The sequence below is a fragment of the Pezoporus occidentalis genome, unplaced genomic scaffold (assembly GCF_034315485.1).
Source record: "Pezoporus occidentalis ecotype Australia unplaced genomic scaffold, CSIRO_AGI_Poc_V1 ctg63, whole genome shotgun sequence".
NCBI classification, from domain to species: Eukaryota; Metazoa; Chordata; class Aves; order Psittaciformes; family Psittacidae; genus Pezoporus; species Pezoporus occidentalis.
In genome coordinates this window covers 4,174,636-4,193,537 of record NW_026915977.1, presented here as the reverse complement: position 1 = coordinate 4,193,537, position 18,902 = coordinate 4,174,636, and the positions used below count along the sequence as shown (strand labels likewise).

At 45.4% G+C, this 18,902-nt stretch overlaps 1 protein-coding gene across 7 annotated transcripts; it reads right to left on the bottom strand.

The window, feature by feature from the left end:
- Positions 1 to 2,344: 2,344 nt before the first annotated feature.
- LOC134174799 (ras-related protein Rab-6A-like) lies at positions 2,345 to 18,782 on the bottom strand. 7 transcript variants are annotated; one of them, XM_062640057.1, is made up of 9 exons: positions 18,587 to 18,740; positions 16,923 to 16,981; positions 15,173 to 15,226; positions 12,936 to 13,041; positions 9,229 to 9,337; positions 8,843 to 8,954; positions 5,591 to 5,684; positions 4,141 to 4,207; positions 2,345 to 3,607 (listed from the first exon to the last, which is right to left on the bottom strand). In XM_062640057.1, the coding sequence occupies exons 2-9, from the start codon at positions 16,946 to 16,948 to the stop codon at positions 3,543 to 3,545; spliced, it is 633 nt and encodes a 210-aa protein (XP_062496041.1). In that variant the 5' UTR covers positions 16,949 to 16,981; positions 18,587 to 18,740; the 3' UTR covers positions 2,345 to 3,542. The 7 variants fall into 7 exon arrangements, 5 of the variants coding, with proteins under 5 accessions (XP_062496041.1, XP_062496042.1, XP_062496043.1 ...); XM_062640058.1 differs by having other exon boundaries at positions 9,229 to 9,334; XM_062640059.1 differs by lacking the exons at positions 5,591 to 5,684; positions 12,936 to 13,041 and adding an exon at positions 6,181 to 6,274 and having other exon boundaries at positions 9,229 to 9,334; positions 18,587 to 18,781.
- Positions 18,783 to 18,902: the final 120 nt, after the last annotated feature.

The window sequence follows — 18,902 nt, the reverse complement described above, 5'->3', positions numbered from 1 at the left end:
GTTCATTCTGTTCCCACTCAGGCTGTCTCTGTGTGGAGGGGGTTGTTTGTTAACACCCTCAGCACTACTCTGAGGAAGTGCATGAGACCCATACAGCATGCAGCTCTGGTTTAAGGCTGTTCTTCCACCCACACAGCTGAAAGCCTAGTCCTTGATTTTAACCTGGAGCACTGCTTCAGCACTACCTGGAGCAAGAGCTGCAGTGGAGGGTTGTGTCCGTGGTACCACAAACAACTTGCTTGGGATGGTGAAGGGTAGTAGCCCTGACCCAAGTTCAGCACTGCCAGCAAGCTTGCTCTTAGCTCAGTTGCTGGGTAGAAAGCTGAGCCAGGCTGAAGTGGAATGAAATACACTAGAAAAGAAACTCCAAACAGCAAACTTAGCTTTTCTACCAGGGAAAGCATTCTGGAAGCCCCACTGTAAGATGTAGGAGCTCTTCTCTGGGGCCAGGGCTCTGTGTCCCATGGAATGTTCACATCTGCAGTCTCACACCAGTTTCCAGCATTTATATGTTCCTTTGGGAAGGATGCTCAGGTTGCAGCAAGGCAGCCTCCTACTGGTCCACCTTCCCTTCTCCCCCTGTTGTGCCCAGACATGCCAGGGAGGTGGTCAGCTCTGGTCTCTGCCTGCTGGAAAACAGTGATTGAATGCACAACTCAAGCTTTCAGCACACAATCCAATGGCTGAGGAGCCAAGAGGCACCTTGAACTCCACAGGAGACTGCAAATACAACCTCAACATTCAGTTTGTTCATCCTGCTTCTGAGCAGTCCCTCACAGGAGCTCCAGGGAGATGCCCAGGGCCATTTCCTCCCTTCCATTACTCAGAGGTAATTAGATGGGTGCTTTCACAGCCGTCTTGCTGACCCTGTGACTGGCTGTAGGCAAACAGGAAAGAGTAGATTCTTTGTCCAACATACCTGAGGCATGAGTGTAAGTTAACTGACAAAGCATTAATGGGGTTTGCACTGGCCACCACAGTCAATTTTATCCTCCGGAACCAGAAGGACAAATAGCAGTTACTGATTCCTGATGGTAAAACAACAGGTCCAGGAACATTGGATAATTTTTAGCAACTTGCAAAACAGGCCAAAAGTCATGAGGACTGGAGCAGATCTATGTCAGTGAATTAAGTCCCTGGCCAGGGAGGCAGATTGGCAAGATACTGTAGGTAGCCTGACCTTCTGGAGCAAAAGCCCTTCTCCTCCCACTGTAGTCCCAAAGCCACACTCAAACTCTGTAAGCTCACCCTTCATCCACCCTACAGGACACCAGACAGCATTGTCAAACCTACAAGTGAAGTATGCAGAGGCATCACAAGGCTCCTCTTCAGCAGCAGGACAGCAAAAGTGTTGGTGAAATAACTTTATTTAGTGTGATACACGGCTGTGGTCAGACAGTCCATACTCATAGTAATAGTCACACTTACTCAGCTAACAGCTAGGAGACAGCAGGGCCAGACACACACTCAATATTATACACATCCATAGAGAAGACAGTGGGAAGTGACCTATTTCATTTCACTAATTACCCCCCCCCCCCATTACTTAGGGTCTCCTCCCTCCCTCCCCCCAGGTCCGTGACTGAACAACACAACAGCAGGGCAGTGCACACCTGCCTGTGAGAAGGGGACAGCAAAACCTGTTCTACAGCAGACACGGACACACCAACAAACATCAGCAATTCCCACACAACAGGGGTATGTACAGAGGAGGGGACTGAGCTTCCCGGACCAGGGGAAAGGAAGGGACACTCCAGAGTGAAGGGGAAACCACAATCCAGCTTCCTCTTGCAGGCCAGCTCACCCAGAGTGGAAGGGACAGGGGAACAACAGGTCCGCCACCAGCAGTGAGGGGACACTAAGCCAGGTCCCAGCTAAGGCTGCCCCTTCCCCTCCCTTGAGGGCCTGCAGGCTTCAAAGTGCGCACACTGTGTCAGTGACTGAGGGACATCTGCTGGGGGACTGTCACCACCACCAAATACTGTTGTCCCCACCCGTCACACCATGGTCTGTTGCTCTCCTGCCCACAAGCATCCTCCCTGTCAACATGACATAGGCTGGGTGATGAAAAGAACAGTGGATGGCTTTCCACCATCCAGCTGTTTTATTCTCCTCTCTTTCAACAGACCTACTGGCTTGTGGTTAGGATAGATGGTTAAAAAAAAACAACCCAGGGCTCTATTAACAGAATTAGGAACCAGGGGCAGGGGTTAGAGGATGTATTTCCCAACCTCCAAGGTCAAAAAGTGAGACCAAAATTCACTTCAGCAGCATACAATCTTTCACTCCTCTACCTGGGTCTGACAGCAGATTGCCAAAGCTGAGATGAGCAGTGGCAGGAATGTTGCAGCTTAGAACTACCCCAAAAGTGAAATGGCTACTAGCCCTATTCCCAGAAGCCTGCTACAAAGGGTGAAGCAGCTATGTGTATGACTTCATCAAGCACCAACCCAGGCATGAGAGTACAACAGCCCTCACCGGCCTTCGGTCTGCTGCAGCTCTCCTGGCTCCACGTGAAGAATCTGCCATCCTATGTTACAAGTAACAGGAGAACAGAAACCAGAAAAGGAGCCTGAGCAGCATCCATGGCTCCTACGGTACGTATTGCTCCTGTAGTGATGGATTTCAGGTTAACTGCTCACTTTTGCTGTAGACAGACAGGACCCAGGTCTCTACAAACCACCCTGAGGGTTTCTTCTCCACCCAGCCTCATGCTGTGAAGCCTCTATACCCTCTTCCTTCCCCGCATCTGACAGCCAACATTCACCAAGCGCCAACATCCTCTGGATGGGAAGATAATCCAACTGAGCAGAGTGGTCTGTGGGATGTCTCTGCTATACAAATGGAAGCAACAAGGCCAAAGCTATCAGAGTTTGGGGTTCTCCAGTGCTGTGTGTGACATGAGGGGCAAAACTCAGAAGTCATGAGCAAGAGTTAGCCAAGATCATCCACAGAAAGGAGAAACTGAGGAGCTAATACTGTGTGTGCCCTGCAGGAAGCAAAAGCCTAGAAACAGATAACCTGTATTGTCCAAAAAAGGCAAGGCCAAGTCAAACTGACTGGTTTAAAAGGAGCAGCCTTTCAACAGAGGAAGTGGGGATGCAGGATAAAGGCAGGGCTGGAGTGGCCAAGGATGCAAGGCAGTGAGGAAGGTGGAAAGCCTACCCCCAAGCTTTATTTTTGTCTTCCCTAACTTGGTGGGTTTTCCAATTGCATTCACAAGATATATCTGAGCAGAGAGGCTCGAGGTGGAAAAGAGAGGGAGGAGGAGAGGAAGAGAGACTGTAAAGGGCACCACAGTGCCAAAGTGCAACAACATAAAAGAAAAGAAAAGAAAAGGAAAGACAGGACACTCATTCTGCACTCAGGGCTCATACCATGCAGTAAGAGGGGCGGCCGGGGCTGCTCCCCACCAGTAAACAGGGAGTTCGCTCGCTTTAGTAGATTGGTTTTTCAGCCCACAGAGTAGGGTTGCCAATGAGCAGTGATGTTCTTCAGTGAGACTGGCCGGTTGGGGAATGTGCTGCTACAGAACGGGCCTGTTAGCAGGAGCACCCGCTCTCCGTTACTGGCTGCTCAGGAGGTTTCTCTAGTTTGATATCAATCACTGCAGGAGACAAGTGAAGGAAAACCCCCAGTTCAAGGAAAAACAAGAAATAAAGAACACAGAAAAGTATCAGTATCTGAAAAGCCTGTTAGGTGGCCCTTCTTAATAGGGGCAGGGGGTTAGCAGAGCATATCCTGCCTACAGGATTAACTGCAAAACCCACAGACTGTATATCAAAACTACTCAGAGGTTAGAGCTGAGTCAGGCAGGTCTGCACACAAGACAGCCCTGTGTAAAAAAAGTATGGTGTTTTAAATCCATGCGAATTTCTATCCTAAGCTTAAGTGGAGAAAACAAAACTTGTGCTTGCCATTATAAATAGCTGTGTATGTTTATACACAGACAATCAGGATACTCAATTTATGACCACAGGTAAGCACCACACTACAGTGGCAGTTCTAGCCCCATCTCTGCAAAACTCCAGTAAGGCTCACCCCCACAATGTGCCAAAAAGTCAGTTAGCCCAACCTATCAAATGATAATTGTAAAATTCTACAAGAACAGGGTAAGTTACTGCTGAGAAGCAAGGATACTGTCTTCTTTGCTCTTCTCTGGTGTGCTGTCCATCCCAGGTAAGGCAGCAGCCACACGACGGAAAAGCTGAAAAGTGGCAACAGGAAAGTTGAAGGCTTGTCAGAAATAAAAATTCATGTTAAAACACACTGCTCTGCAGCACGTCTTGGAACCAGAGTTGTACAAACTTGTTAAGTGGGTACTTTAGCAAGCAAAGCAATGATTGACAAACGCCACAAGAATTTTACCTAAGAAATTTACTCAGTAGCGGCTTTATTAAAGCAGTTATTCAATTCCTACAAAACAGTTTTATTTTACCCGTTTCTGCTTGGACAGAAAATGAAATTAATTAGTAGCAGTTCTTGAAGGGACATGCAGAACAATTCCCTCCTGCTCTAAGCAAGAATATCATTTGCCATTTCCAGCCTCAGCTTCTTTTGCACACAGCAATGTCACAAAGCCAGCTCAGGACTTCTGATGGCCTATCTCAAAAGAGACCAAAGTTTTAAGAAGTCTATGGAATACCTGAGGTTTTACAGCCCATCTTTTCAGTTCACTCCTGCTGTGAACCAGCCATTTCTGAGGAGGACAGTTGGCTCAAGTGAACTGGTTTGAGCTATGAAGGATGCGCTAAGGGCTGGGAAGGGCTATCACAACCCCCCATAAAAAAACAAAAACCCCACAAAAAAGAAACACAGAAAAAGGTTTTGCATAATTGTTCAAGTCAATGCTTAGAGCTCCTCCTGCTGACACGAATGCAGCAGCTAACACACTACGCACACTACCAGGCAGCTAGGTGAGAAGTGCTCCACATAGCACAAGAGGAATCATCTGCTAATGATTATTTTCTCACAGTAGCTAGGCAGGGATTCCTCATCTATGCCTCCAAATTGTGTTATTTGGAAAATCCAGCTGCTGAGGTACCACCGAGGTGCTGCAGTCAGCATCCTTTTGCTCACTGCAAACACCCGCCAGGCAAATAAAGCAGCTAAGTTAGAACCAAAGACTAAAGTGGTTCCTTGGTCTTCAATCCAGAACAGCCAAAAGAAACAAACCCAAAGCTTCCTAATACCATTGCGAGGTGCTCTTAACCAGTTGATGTACAACAAACTGGTATGTTTCCCAGTACACCAACAGTACTCATGACCCCTGCAGACCCCTGCACCTTACAGCTGCCTTACTCCCAGTGTTCTGTCACACTTCAGAACGACTGCTGAACTAGTTTCTAGTTCAGGAACTATAAGATCACAAGCTTGTAGCAAGAAGCTATGGATGCAAACTGAAGCACAAGAAATCCGGATTAATGGCAAGGAGCAAGACGCATTTCAGTTCACTGTTCATTCATATTGTTCAGCTGACACTGAACAATACAAGCAAATATCCAGTGGAGCATGAACCCCAAGCAGAAGCATATGCGTAGAGAGCAGTGAAGTACAGATTTCCTGACTTTAGAACAGAACATTGATCTACCTGTTTCACATTGTATCCAGTCTTTGCACTGGTCTCAATAAACATCACATTCAGCTCTTTGGCTCTCTGTTCACCTTCTTCTGTGGTGATTTGCCTGGAAAAAGATGCAAACAAGCAGAAAGACAGAAAGAACAGACAGGAAGAGTTAGAGATATCTGTGACTGAGCTGCTCTTCAGCAGTGGCCTGCTTCACCACTCTTCCACTCTTACAGGAGTGCACAGTGCACCAAGGGAGGCCTCAGGACCTCCGTGTCTTTAAGAGCCCAGATCCTGCAGCTACAAATTAATCAACCTCAGGTCATTTACCCAGGGAATACCTGGACTTATGACTATTAATGACAGATGACCAGCACAGGATGAAGTTTGTGCAGTACATTTGAGCCTCATTCACAGTATTCTCAAGGGAAGGAAGAAGCCCCACACACTGCACCAGACACAAAAAGCAGTTTCCAAATAGAAAGGAGCTCCGTGAGATTACAGAAAGGTTTCAGAAAGGCTCTAGCAGCGAGTACAGGGCAGCAGCAAGTGCCAGGCTGCTGGTTGTGAGCAAGCACCTGCAATTGCATCTCCAATCAACACCCTGTACATACCTGTTTCACATTATATCCTGCTTTAGCACTGGTTTCAATATACATCATATTCAGTTCGTGGGCTTTTCTCTCACCCTCCTCTATAGAAACCTGTCTACAGTAATGAGAACAAATCACAGAAAAGAAAAACCAGAACAAAGAAAAATAGTCCAAAAATGATAAAAAGAAAACTGCAGGAAAAAAAACCCAGCCACCAACTGGAGCAACATTAACAGGGAAGTAAAATTTAACAGACTGTACCAAATAAGAACAGTGCTATTTTTAGCTCAGCTTTTTGGGCTCCGAACTTAACTCACATCATCACTTTACCATAGGATGAATGGCTTCCAACACACTATTCTGTTTCAAAAAATGTGACTAGGCTCAGGCTGACACTGTGGCTTTGTCCAGCCTTAAAAGCCCCAGTATTTCAGCCTCACAGAAATCTAACTCCCTTTTAAAAGAAGAGCGAGGCAGCTTCTTTCATTGGTACCTGCATACAGACTGTAATTCCAAATTCTAGCCTAGACCAGGACTACTGTTACTTACATGAAACTTTTAAAATCAGAATTTCTAGTGCTACATGAATTCCAACTGTAGCTACGATTCAACATTCTGTTATTTTTAATCCTTATGGCAGTGCTGGACCACACTACTTCATTTATGGACTACCAGGAAATACTCCAAGGCTGAAATGATCCTGTTTGGTTTTCCAGTTACACACGAAACTGGATTTGTATAGAAATTAGAAAACCTCAAATCTAAATGCCAGCTTATTCAGTTAGGGAGCTGCAGTTATTTCATGCTCCCAGGAGGGCATAAGAGATACTAACTGGTTAACATCCAGAACTGGCTCAAGTAGAACATGCTGGATTTTGCTCTTCTGCAAGCTGGTTTCAGAGATTAGACTGAGGTGAGGTCTTGCCACCTGAATTCAATCCAAATCAGCTGTACACATTTTTATCATAGTTCTGAAGCTCTGAGCACCAGGTTTTACCACTACTTCTAAAGTGAAAGGCACTGAGAACGGCCTCCCACTGGAAGTGGGGAAAAGCCAAATAATTGTCAAGACTAAGGTGGTCTGCGTGGAGGACACAGAACACATTTCTGTAAGAACCACTGGTACAAAGCCCATACACAGTGGCCAGTCAGAGCCTAAGTTTATCCTTTTCCCCACTGACTCAAACCCCTTGCTGTATTAGAATTGGCTATACTTTTCCTGCTAGGCATTGCAAACTGAAAACTAACTAACAGCATGACTTGGGCAGGGACAAAGGGCAAAACACATCTCCTGACCCCAGTTTGTGCAGCCAGGGATGCTGGGTATTGTCTCACATGAGCATTTGGACAACACCAAAACCACAAGGCAAAAAAACCCACATCACAATACATTCTAAAGCAATATATGTACACTGCAGGAGTGAACAAAACAAGGGTTAGAATTTAAAACATGGCAGCATCAACGAATTAAACAGTCATTCTGATGTGCCTATCAGGCACATCATCCCAAGAAACAGAGGAAACAAACAGGCAGTTCAAATAATAGTGCAAGGTTGGTCTGAGAAAACATTAATGTTCCACCTGTAAGGCTTTTCAAGCTGCTAGCTTTTGATCAGAAATGTCTCATGAAAAGCCAAAGGATAATGGTCTGATTTGTAAGACCTCACTTCACTGTGAGATCCAGATCTTCCCCAGTCCTACCTTCTTGAGATGCTTTCTTTTGCATCAGATAAAGTTTCCCCATCATTTCAGTACTTCCCATGTCCTATGATACATGAAGCACACATTTCAGAGTGCCCAGTGTACACAAAGATGTTTCAGTTTAAAGTACTGGGACTGTAAGGAACTGCACAGCTTACTCCATCTTCCCTTTGCCAATTACTACTGACACTAATCATTCAAATAAAAACCTTTCCTTATCTACACTCTGATGTCTTCAGAAAGAATGAAAATCTCCAAAAACATTAAAATTTTTACGAGATCAAGAGAAGAATTTGAAATAGAAACACAGACTTCTAAAGAAGCCATTACATTGATTACATTGCTTGAAGTGGTGTTGTAGGAATGAACTTTAAAAGCCAAATGCTTTACTATGTCCAATGTGTCCCAAAACATTCAGTCCATGTGATTTTAAGAGACCAATTAACTTTCTATGTCTCTTGGGGAAATCTGCTTTTGCTAATTTAGTTTCCTCACACATCCACAACAACAGTTTCTGTTAGGTATGACATGAAATTTATATGTAAAGGGAAACCTTTTATACTGACACTGTAAAGTTCATGCTGCCTCTTGTAGCAAGAAGAGGCTGTACTGTGAACTTACAGCTGCACACACAGAGTCATGTAAATAGAATCATTGAAAAAAGGCACATTTACTAGCTTTTGCAAGACACCTTTCTGTCTTTATCTCAGCATGGACATAAAAAAATCAGACAAAATACACTATTGGGAAACACGGTATAAAGATACTTCAAGGATTTTTTTTTTCAGGTTGGTTTGTTTTAACCAGAACTATTTGTAGAACAGCAAAAGGAAGTAACTTTGCATATGCTGAAGCCAGAAATGGGAATTTCATGACAAGCTTTTTATGCTTCACTTAAATCCATGACTGTTTTGAAGACAGACTAGTTGGACACTTCGTTGCTTTTACTGGTCAGGGCAGCAAGGCTGCCAGCCTCCATTACCTCTTGTCTGCCAGGTCAGTTTTGTTCCCCACCAACATGATGATGACATCGCTCCCTCTCTCTGTCCGAACGTCATCAATCCACTTGGAGGTTTGCTGGAAAGAATTCAAGTCTGTAGGGAAGAAATAAAAGGAGTGTTGAGGATAAAACTTCTTTTCAGAGAGGGAGAATGCTATGCCTGTACTCGGGTGCTTCTCCAAATCTCCCCACACCACATAGAAATCACCCATAAATTGTTTTCTGCTCAAGACAGAAAAACAGGGCTGGGGAGAAAGGGGGGAACATTCCTAATGTTAATCATCCTTTTTGCAGAACTTCTGGTTGTAACTTATTCATTCTGCTAACATGTAGTATTTCAAATAATGAGACACCAAAGCATCACTCACTTGTAATGTCATAGACTACCACAGCAATAGTAGAGTCGCGGATGTAGCTGGGAATGAGACTGCGGAAACGCTCCTGGCCTGCCGTGTCCCAAAGCTGCAGCCGAACCTGCTGGTACCAGGCCAGAGAGAGCACAAAGAAAGAGAGAGACAGCAAGAGAGAAGAGAAAGGAGGAAACTGTCCTTTAGAGAAAAGGCCATTTCTGGAATTAACTGTATGCAGCCCCATGCGAGAAGCCGAAGGCTGACCTTGTAGTCTTGCCCCAAATATCCAAACATCACAGAAGTTGGCTTTTCTGACTCTGTGTGTAGATAATTTGCTTTAATGACCTCCTTTGTCCAGATGTTCTGCTATTCCCAAAGAGGTTAAGTCTACTACCTCATTACTGACAGAAGTAGCTAGTAAGTCATACAGAGCTGGTCTTCCTGGTTCACCCAAGGTTAAGCATGGGGTCTCCACAGGACTCCTAGGCTAAAGCATCAAGACTTTTTGAGGCAACTCCCACGACAGACATGCAATTCCCTCAGCCCATACACCATGTGGTAAACCAGCACCCATTCTACAGTATCAAGAATTCAGAAGATGGCAATGGGATTTTTATGCAAGATTAGGGCAATCAGTAACTTAAGTTCCAGCAGATAAAATGCTATACACCATAGGCTTCATGTGACAGAGGGCATCAGGTTCTCCCTTTTCAGATAAGCACAAGAGTCAGAAACAAGCACAAATGCTGTGAGAGGTACAGCTTGTTCTCAAGAGCTGTGCCTGAACACAAACTGATCTACCACATACAATAGCTCTAAGATCTGGTACCTGCCTATTTGAAAGAGCAATGGTCAAAACATGCCCAACTACCACAGTGAAGGCTAAACAAAAGCTTTTCACAACTAGGAGTGATACCATTTCCTTCCAAGTCATCACCCCAGGCAACTAGCTCTACAAACAGTGCTACACTGCCAGAAAACAAGATTGCTGTTGGCATTCTCAACAGGCAGGAGTTTCATGGAAGGGCAGACACTAGTTCCCAGCTCAATGACACAAATTGGTCAGATGTGCCCACAAAGCCACTTGTTCAGCAGTGAGGGAGAGCAGCTGAGCAGCACAGAACAGCAGTTAATAAGGCAGCTTTTAGGAGACTGGCTACACAGGGGAACACAGTCTCAGACGGACTGGTAATTGCTTTGTTCAGAAGAAAAACAGAAGCTGGACAGAGTAACATCTGCAAAGTATCTTGCTACCAGCAAATTCAAAACAACATCCTATGTACATCAGGGTATGTAGATCCAATGCCCTGGGGCTTAAGGAAGATTAGGGCTTATAGTTAAAGCAATTAGCTCATGCTTCGTTTTGAAGGTAGCCTCGATTACAGTAGCAAAAGTCAAGGCTCTTTCCTACCCCAAGCAACTCAGGGTGACAAACTCCGATACTGGACAATACTACACTTGTGCTGGAAGATCAGACTGATAATGACAGCTTCTGGCTCTTGTTTCTGGACTTTACAACAAGCTTCCACACAGTCCCCCCAAGACATTGCTGCTACACTAGACTATGCAGCCAGAAAGTTTATCAAGGTGGCGACTTAAATACTCCAACCTTCAGTTGCCTTCAAAAAGGCAACCAGAAGAAGTACCGCAGAGCCAGCTCTGGTAATCTTCTTGTAGTGAAGGGTAACACTATCTGAGGCCTTCAGCTATGCAGGTACCATGCAGGCACCCCTGAGGTGACCTGAGAAAACTGCAGTATTTCTGTGGCTTCTCATTTCTAGAAGTCAAAGTTTACATGCACCCATTTTGGAGCGGAAGGAAACCCACTCAAACACGACAGTGTGCCAATGACCCCACCAGCCTGGAAAGGTAAGTCCTCAACCAACGAGAATTAACCCAGCCCATCTTAGAAACTAGGCAGCTTTGTTCAGAAAGGGGCCTGAGATGCAGTATGGGCTTTCCTCATGGATCTCTCCACAGGCTAGCTGTGTATTTATTGTTAAGCTGTTGGGCAACTTGAAATGCTGTTTGTTTTTTAGTTCTCAGCTCCCCACATGCTAGGTAACAGTTTTTCTCCATTAGTTAAGAGTACCTTGGCTGGTACTTAAGTATGTCCCATGGGACTGTCCCTATTTTACACTTCTATGACCAGCAATGACTTACAGGAGGCTGTTCGAGGTTCCCAAACAGTTAGCACTAAAGACAATGCAAACATATAGCTCTTTCAGAGTGGTAAAGGAAACTGTGTTTTCCTAATTGCACTATAGTGCTTACCATCATCATGCAATCAGAAGTACATGAGCATGTTCTTTCAGTAACACAAGAAAACCAAAAGCCTCTCAGTCACTAAGAACAGAACAAAGAGCAGTAACAAGAAAAAAAATGAAATTATCTGAAAAGATCAGACCATTACCAAAGTATGAGATTAGATAGCACTTGATTGTTTTTGACATCTGGAAGCTGTTTAAGACTGGCAGGATTCTTCCATGTGTGTGGATAAACAATACCTGTCACAACAGTGGGGAGAAAAGATGCCAAGCTCTGAAGCCTGCCACAGTGCCTCCCCTTGGTGAGTTCCCAGCATCAGCCATCACATGCACATCTCAGCACTCCCTAAACAGATCACTTTAGTTTTAGATTAGTTTGCATGAAACCAGGAATCCTGCCAGAGTTAACCACTTAAGCTACAGGACTGAGAGAAAGACAATGTAATTATCTGCTCACAGTATGCAAGATAAATCCTAACAGAAGTCTTATTACTTGTTAAGCACTTTAGTTAATCAAAGGGAAACAAATCCCTGGGTCCATAAAGCCTAATGATAACCTAGAATTTGTGACAGAATAAAGGTGGGCCAGAGGATTTCATCTGCACTATGTTCTTTACTTAATCCACATGGTGTTGGCTCAAAGGTGTAAATCCTGTCTAAATAATTCTGCTGATACTGTAGCTTAAAGGAAAAAGCCAGATAAAGTGGAGTCAATAACAAGAAGTTATAATGAAATAACTGTATTCATATCTTCATATCTTATATTAAAACATTCATGCCAAGATTTACACAGTATTTCCCTTCTAAGCTCATTTATTCCTTAGAAATTATGGCAGTTACGTCTTTCAAGAGCTCTGTTGTGAGAGAACAAGAACTCACATGAATCACCAGCTCTTTTCTTGAATGAAATGGGAATCTTGAATCGTCCTAAGCTGCTACTTAGCTTTTCTTTAAATGATTGTTGTACTATTTTACCTACCCTGACAGTGTTCCTTTGCTTTGGCATCTGAAGTTGTTACTTGTATTACCCCTCTAGTTATCCAGAAAGGAAAATTCTCATTCTGAGGGCTTTTTTAAAACAAACAACAATAATAAATACACAAACCCCAAACCAAACCCCCAAGCCAAAACAAAACCCCCAAGTCCCCCACACAGACCAGAAAAACAAGAAAGCTTTTCAAAGGCTATCAATCACCTGACATTACCATCAGCACAGACATAGGAGAAATTACAGTCTCTACTCACCTACCTCCAGTTCCCCAGTTTCTGGATTATGGGACGGAGTTACCATTGGTTGTGGGGGAAGATGCTCAGCTACGTTCCCTCAGCCCATGAAACACTTACAGTCCTAGGGCCAATGGCCTATCTAAGCTCTTTTCAGACAACACCACCACTTCCAAACATAAAAGGTACATGTAAAAAGCAAGGTCCCTGCAGTCACTCCAGCTCAATACCTACTTGTAATGTCAAAGACAATGACAGCCACAGCAGAGTCACGGATGTAGCTGGGAATGAGGCTGCGGAACCTCTCCTGCCCGGCTGTATCCCACAGCTGCAGCCTGATCTGGGAAATGGAAAAGCGTAGGGGAAGAGGAAAGGGGGAAGAGCAGGAAAATGGAAAACAAAAACCAAACCTCAAGTGAAATAAAAATTAAAATAAAAAAAAAAGCAAGGCAAAAATAATGCAACAAAAGAAAAGTCAAAATGGAACAGAAATGTGAAAAGAGCCAACAACACTCCTATCCACATTCTCACAGCAGCCTCAGCCCAGCACGTCTGAGAAATCTCCCTCCCTCCACAGATCCATTTATAACTCACACATGCAAACACATTCTTCCACTTAATCATAAACCCAAGACATCCCTAAGAAAGTACCTTCTCACACCATCTGTTAACGGGGGAAATAAGCATACATACCTCGGTGCATCCTGCCATGCCAGAGCTCTGGCTATACTGGCCACACAAGCAGACTGCAGCCTACAGCTAGCTAGATGTGGTCACTTCCAACCATAAGGACATCACCCAGATACCGATTAACTCACTGGAGAGCCTGACGTGGTGGTATACAGTAGTGGGGTATAAGCCAGAAGAGCAAACACCTTCTAGACTGGCTTATCTTGTGCTGAAATTCGACAAGCCTGGGAAGATACTGAGTCACAGAAAAGGAAATACCAGGTCTTTTAAGAATGAGGTTGCAGCTGTAACATGGGACTGGCAGCCCGACAGCCAGGACTGAGGACAAGGTGTCTCGTGGCCTCAGTTGACTTAATGCCACAGGTTCCACTGCACTGGCAATGTGCTGGAAACAGCACACTTAGAGCTGCCCTCTGCGGGAGGCTGCTGGAGGCAGTTTTGAAGAACCAAATTCCAGTGTATTTCCCCTTCTTCTGGCTAGTACATGCTACACAGGCCATTGTTAGAGCTGAATGATCTAGCACAGGTATGTCTTCAGGATATATTCTTTGGTGTAAGGACATATCAAGTATGGCAAAGCACACACTGCAGTTAGAGGCTCAGCGTTCTTAATTTCCAGCCGAGCAGTGCAAGCCTATTGCAGAACACAGCATTAGCCATAGCTGAGAAATTATTTCAATGTCTGAATCTTCCCAGCTTGTGTGCTTGTATTTGTCCCTCCTTTTATCTTCATTCAACACCTCTCCTTTGTTTATACAGGCTTTATGAGCTGTGGACCACTTACGTAATCAAGAAACTAGCAGTATGCCCAATGAATATGGTATTTTTGGGATAGCAGGCCAGCAGGTGAATGACATCCTGACCTACACAGCCACAAGAAATCAAGACTACACTGCTGGAAACCAAATACAGGCATTCCAAGTTGCTTTCACAGGTGTCAAGCAGCATTTCCAGGATCTTTTTCTTCTGCTACTGCCAGTACCATTGAAGAATGTTATCCAAGCAGTTTCTCCCAAAGATTAAGCCAAGGTCTTTCCTAACAGTGAATCACTGGCAAGATGGCAGAGAAGCACTTGGGAAACTCACCACACACACTGGGCTGAGACTTCCTCAGAAGCAACAGACCCAAAGCAACACAAACGACTTCTACTGCACCACTGGTCCCTTCCTTCCCGCACCAGCATCACACTTCTTAGCCAGTAGTAAAACTAGCAAAAAAGGCAAGTACCAGCAAAACATAAATTAATGAAAAGACAAATACTGAAAGACAGGAAAGGGATGTGAGGGATCTCTTTATGCAAAGAGGAATCTCATGCAAGCTAAATCCAAAACTGTTTTATTAACAGTACATTAGAACTGTATTACAAAAGGAGCCTTCCTACAAGAAGAAACTACACCACTGCTGGTAATCATGAAAGACTTCAGCCCTGTAACTGCCTCAGCTCTGCTCAGACCCATTTATACAGACAATTCCAGAGGCAGAGCTGCAAATTCTAGAGGCAAACTATGCTTAAAGTACATATAACAGACAGCCCACTCCTCGGGATTTGGACATTAGCTTGCCCCAGTTTTGCATGAAAGATTTTTACTTCATTCTAGAGGTATCGGATATGAACAAATATTGGAAACAAGGAAAGCTGGCCAGTGACAAAGGCTGTCCCTCTGAAGGCTGCTGTGGGATTTTAGCAGCTGTTGGAGGAACGGCCAGTGGAACAGCGTGCACAGTAACCACTGCTCCCAGGACTGCAGTTGCCATGTTATCACAGAGATGCCTCACTTACCGTGCGGTCTTCCAGATACATCGTTTTTGACAGGAAATCAATTCCAATGGTTGCCTGGAAAGAAGAAAAGCATTAGGAACTGCAAGCTTCCTTCCAGCATCTGCAAATCAGAGCTGTCTTCAAAAACTCTCAGGAATGTTCACCAACTTAGAATTAAGCTGCTGAAGTCATCTGCCTTCAATGCAGCTGATAACAACAAAGCAACCTGGATACCTGCACCACTGTCATTTCATATCATTCTTCCAGCACTTCTCAACTGCAAAGAACCTCCGAGTCTTGATTTTAGCCTCAGACATTCATGCATCTTAACACAGATCGCATCTGAACTGGGATCACCTGCTCTTCTGGTGTACCACAATTCAGCCTGGTAAGAATTATCTCACTAGGAATATCTAAGAGGTAAAGCAAATTACAGATGTAAATTGCGGGCAACGGTGCTGAAAGCTTAAAAGCAATGTTTATTCAGGCTTTCCATTTCAGAATGTGCTTCCTTTCCAGTGACATTCAGACGCTTCATTTCACAGCTCCTTCCAGTCACGTTTCTATTGCTGCACAGCAATTCTGGTACAAAGACATTTAAAGTAATTTACCAAGCTAGCTGTGCTCCCAGGCACTTAAATCAAGCAGATGTCCTATCATAACCCCGGGAACCAGGAGTCAGGTTACTGATGTAACAGATTTTTGTATTTTAGACAGACTAGCTCCGGTCCTAACAAACACAGGGAGCATTTAACATGTTCTGGAAGATCTCCATCAGAATGTGAACCACTTAACATTAGAAGAGACCACAACATTCAATTTCTGTAGCTAGCAGCAGCCAGGACACAGTTTGTAACAACTATAATAAGCAGATAAATCTACAAGAGCACCTTTCCAAAGACAGTTCCAGTGAATGACTTGCCACCAAGAAAACAATCTTCTCTTCCTTTTTCAACTTAAAATAACCCAAATCTAAACCAGTAACTCTTTCTGACCCTAACTACAAGATAACACCCTAGTCTTATCTTCTTTAAAGATATTTGGTATTTCCTTGAAATACTGACAAGTGCTTTTGACATAACTAATTCTTCCTGAAATCTTCAGGCCTCTTACACATTTTCAGATTTCCATCTGCACCTCTTCATCTCTACCACACTCCTTCCCTGTTGAGACTTCATCAGCTCCCTCTACAGCCTTTTAGTTAAAAAAAAGTAGTAATAATAAAGAAAAAAAAAGAAAGAATATGCCATGCTCGCTTCTTGCGGATCTATCTACACACTTTGGATTCAACCATTCCTATTTAAATGGAAAGCTTCTAAAGACGCCAGAGACCAAGAACAATCATAAGCATGTTTGTACCTTATTCATTGTGTTTCCTGAGACTCCCATATGCATTGTAAGGCATCCTGACCCTTGTCTTCCCTGTTCACCACCCCATAAACCAATGTTTATCCCCCTTTTCCTCAAGGCTTCTCACACACATACAGGATCTAAACCTTGCTTCTTTTCTGTACACTGCACTTCCTGGCATCGTATTAGATGCTTGGCCTTAATTGTGAAGTCTCATCTGCATTTCAAGGCACATTCCACCCTTACAAATGATACTGAACTGACAGCTCATGGGGAAATGTGCTTGGCCCTAACAGGTCTCACAGGCACAAATACTAATAGAGGGGGATAGATTTATACACACACACATATACATATATATCAATACCAAAACAAAACCCAAACAAATCAAAACCAAAAAGCCACGCTCAAAACCACATACCTGGTAAGTATTGTCAAAACTGTCATACATAAACCTGGTGATCAGAGAGGTCTTCCCAACTACAAAAGAAGAGAAAAATTACTTTCAAGCAGCAGTGGGAAAAAAACCCAAACCACCACTGCTTTGGGAGGAATGAATCAGAACGAAGCTGCCAATCTAAGGCCATTTCCCAGCCACCCCCTCCTGCGAAATAACCACCTAAGAAAGTCATTCACAAAATGACAGAACTATGTTAAACCAAATCAATCTCAGTAGGTCAAAAATAAATCATGACAATCACTTGATCCTCAAATTAGATATGTTGTGATGCATCTGACAAAGAGCTATTGGTTTGCTTTAAGCAAGCAATAATCTGCTTTGTTACTCATATTTTGCTACTTATGTAATCACCAGGTCTAGGACTTACAGGCATAAACATCAAACCAATACACACTGATGTCCTGGACACTGTTCAGCTGCCTCTGGCTGGATGGAAAAGCAACATTCAAAACTTACATCCTTTCCTCACAATGAGATTTTAGATAGAAGGTAAATTTTGGTGGCTTGATTAAAAACTTTACATTTGCGTTGCCAAATATTATCAAAAGACAAAGTGCAGAAGGGACAAGAAACAGGAACTAAAGATAAGAGCTCAGATTCTCTCTCAGGAAGCTGGAGGAAGCCAAGAAAAATTCAAAGGCCATGGATAAAAGAAGAGGGTAAATCACCCAGAAAGGTTGTGAAATTGTAACCACTAGGGAAGGTTAAAAACGGGTCAGTCAAACGTCTATCCGCATACCCCTGATCCCACCTTGGTAAGGCAGGGGAATTAAGACAACTTCTGGAAATTCCTCCAAGACCTACAGTTCTGGGACCGAGAAGGGGGGAAGCAATTAAAGATCTAAAGAGAACAATGCAGCAAATACCACCATTTCAAGAAAATGATACAACTCACCCATATATTATGACGGCAGGGGTACAAAAGAGAGTCAACTTCAGGTAAAACAAAACAAAACAAAACAAACGAAGCTCTAGGCAGCAGCCACACTGCACAACCACCGTTTTGCCATGTACTCTCCCTCCGGTATTTGCCACGCGGCCGGCGTGGACACAGCCAGAGATACAACACCCGGGGCGGAACAGAAGCAGCCCGAGAGCCCCCCCCCACGACTCCTCCCCGCCCCGCCAAACCCCGCTGCGGGCGCACTGCGGGCCGGGCCCTGTAGAAGGCCCAGTCCCGGCCAGCGGGAAGCCAGGCCCGAGGGGAGCCAGCGCGGTAAAGACGGGAGCCCCGGGTGCTCCCCAGGCCCTCGCCTTCCCCCAGCGGAGGCGCAAGGCCGGAGCACGGCGAGGCCGCCTCTCCCTGGGGCGGGCGCCCTCTGGCCGCCGCCTCCCGCGTGGGCCCCGGGCGGCTCGCTGCCGCCTCCCTCCTCAGCAGAGAAATGCGCTTGACGGTTCTGCCGCTGCCAGACCCTCACGGGTCCCCACCCAGCGGCCCTCGACGGATCCTCACCCCCCCCAACCCCCTTCCCGGAGCGCCTTTAGCGCTTTCTGCCCCCAACACACGCTCCGAGCCTTTAACGGGCGCTCGCCGCCCCCCGCAGCGGAAGGCCCGTGACGGCTCCTCACCCCCCCCAAGCCCGGCGCCAGGCCGCAGCCGCCCGCCGCGCCCCCGCGCCGCTCACCGCTCTGCTCGCCCAGGAAGACGAGCTTGAACTTCCTCAGCGGGTTCCCGAACTCGCCGCCGCTGCTGGGCGCGGACATGGCGGCGCGGGGGGGCCGAGCCGGAGCCGTGACTGAGGAGAAGGAGACACCGCCGAGCACACACCGGCACCACCGCCGCCCCGCGCGTCACGTTCACGGCGTCACCGCCACGTCACCGCGCACCGCCTTCCCGGGGCGGGCGGTTGCCACGGCGACGGGAGCGGTCGCCCCTGAGGCCTGCGTGTGGGGCCCGGCCTAGGGCCGCGTCCTGCAGCTGCCCCCCTGCCCTCCTTCCTC

Bases quoted from the DNA above. Each gene is read 5' to 3' on its own strand.
- LOC134174799 (XM_062640055.1), bottom strand. From the start codon at position 18,665: ATGTCCGCGCCCAGCAGCGGCGGCGAGTTCGGGAACCCGCTGAGGAAG. The intron at 8,955-9,228 runs GTGAGTGATGCT...TCTTCCCTACAG, and splicing joins GGTAGTCTATGACATTACAA to ACTTGAATTCTTTCCAGCAA. The intron at 3,608-4,140 runs GTATCCTTGCTT...TGTCTCCTGCAG, and splicing joins AGAGAAGAGCAAAGAAGACA to TGATTGATATCAAACTAGAG.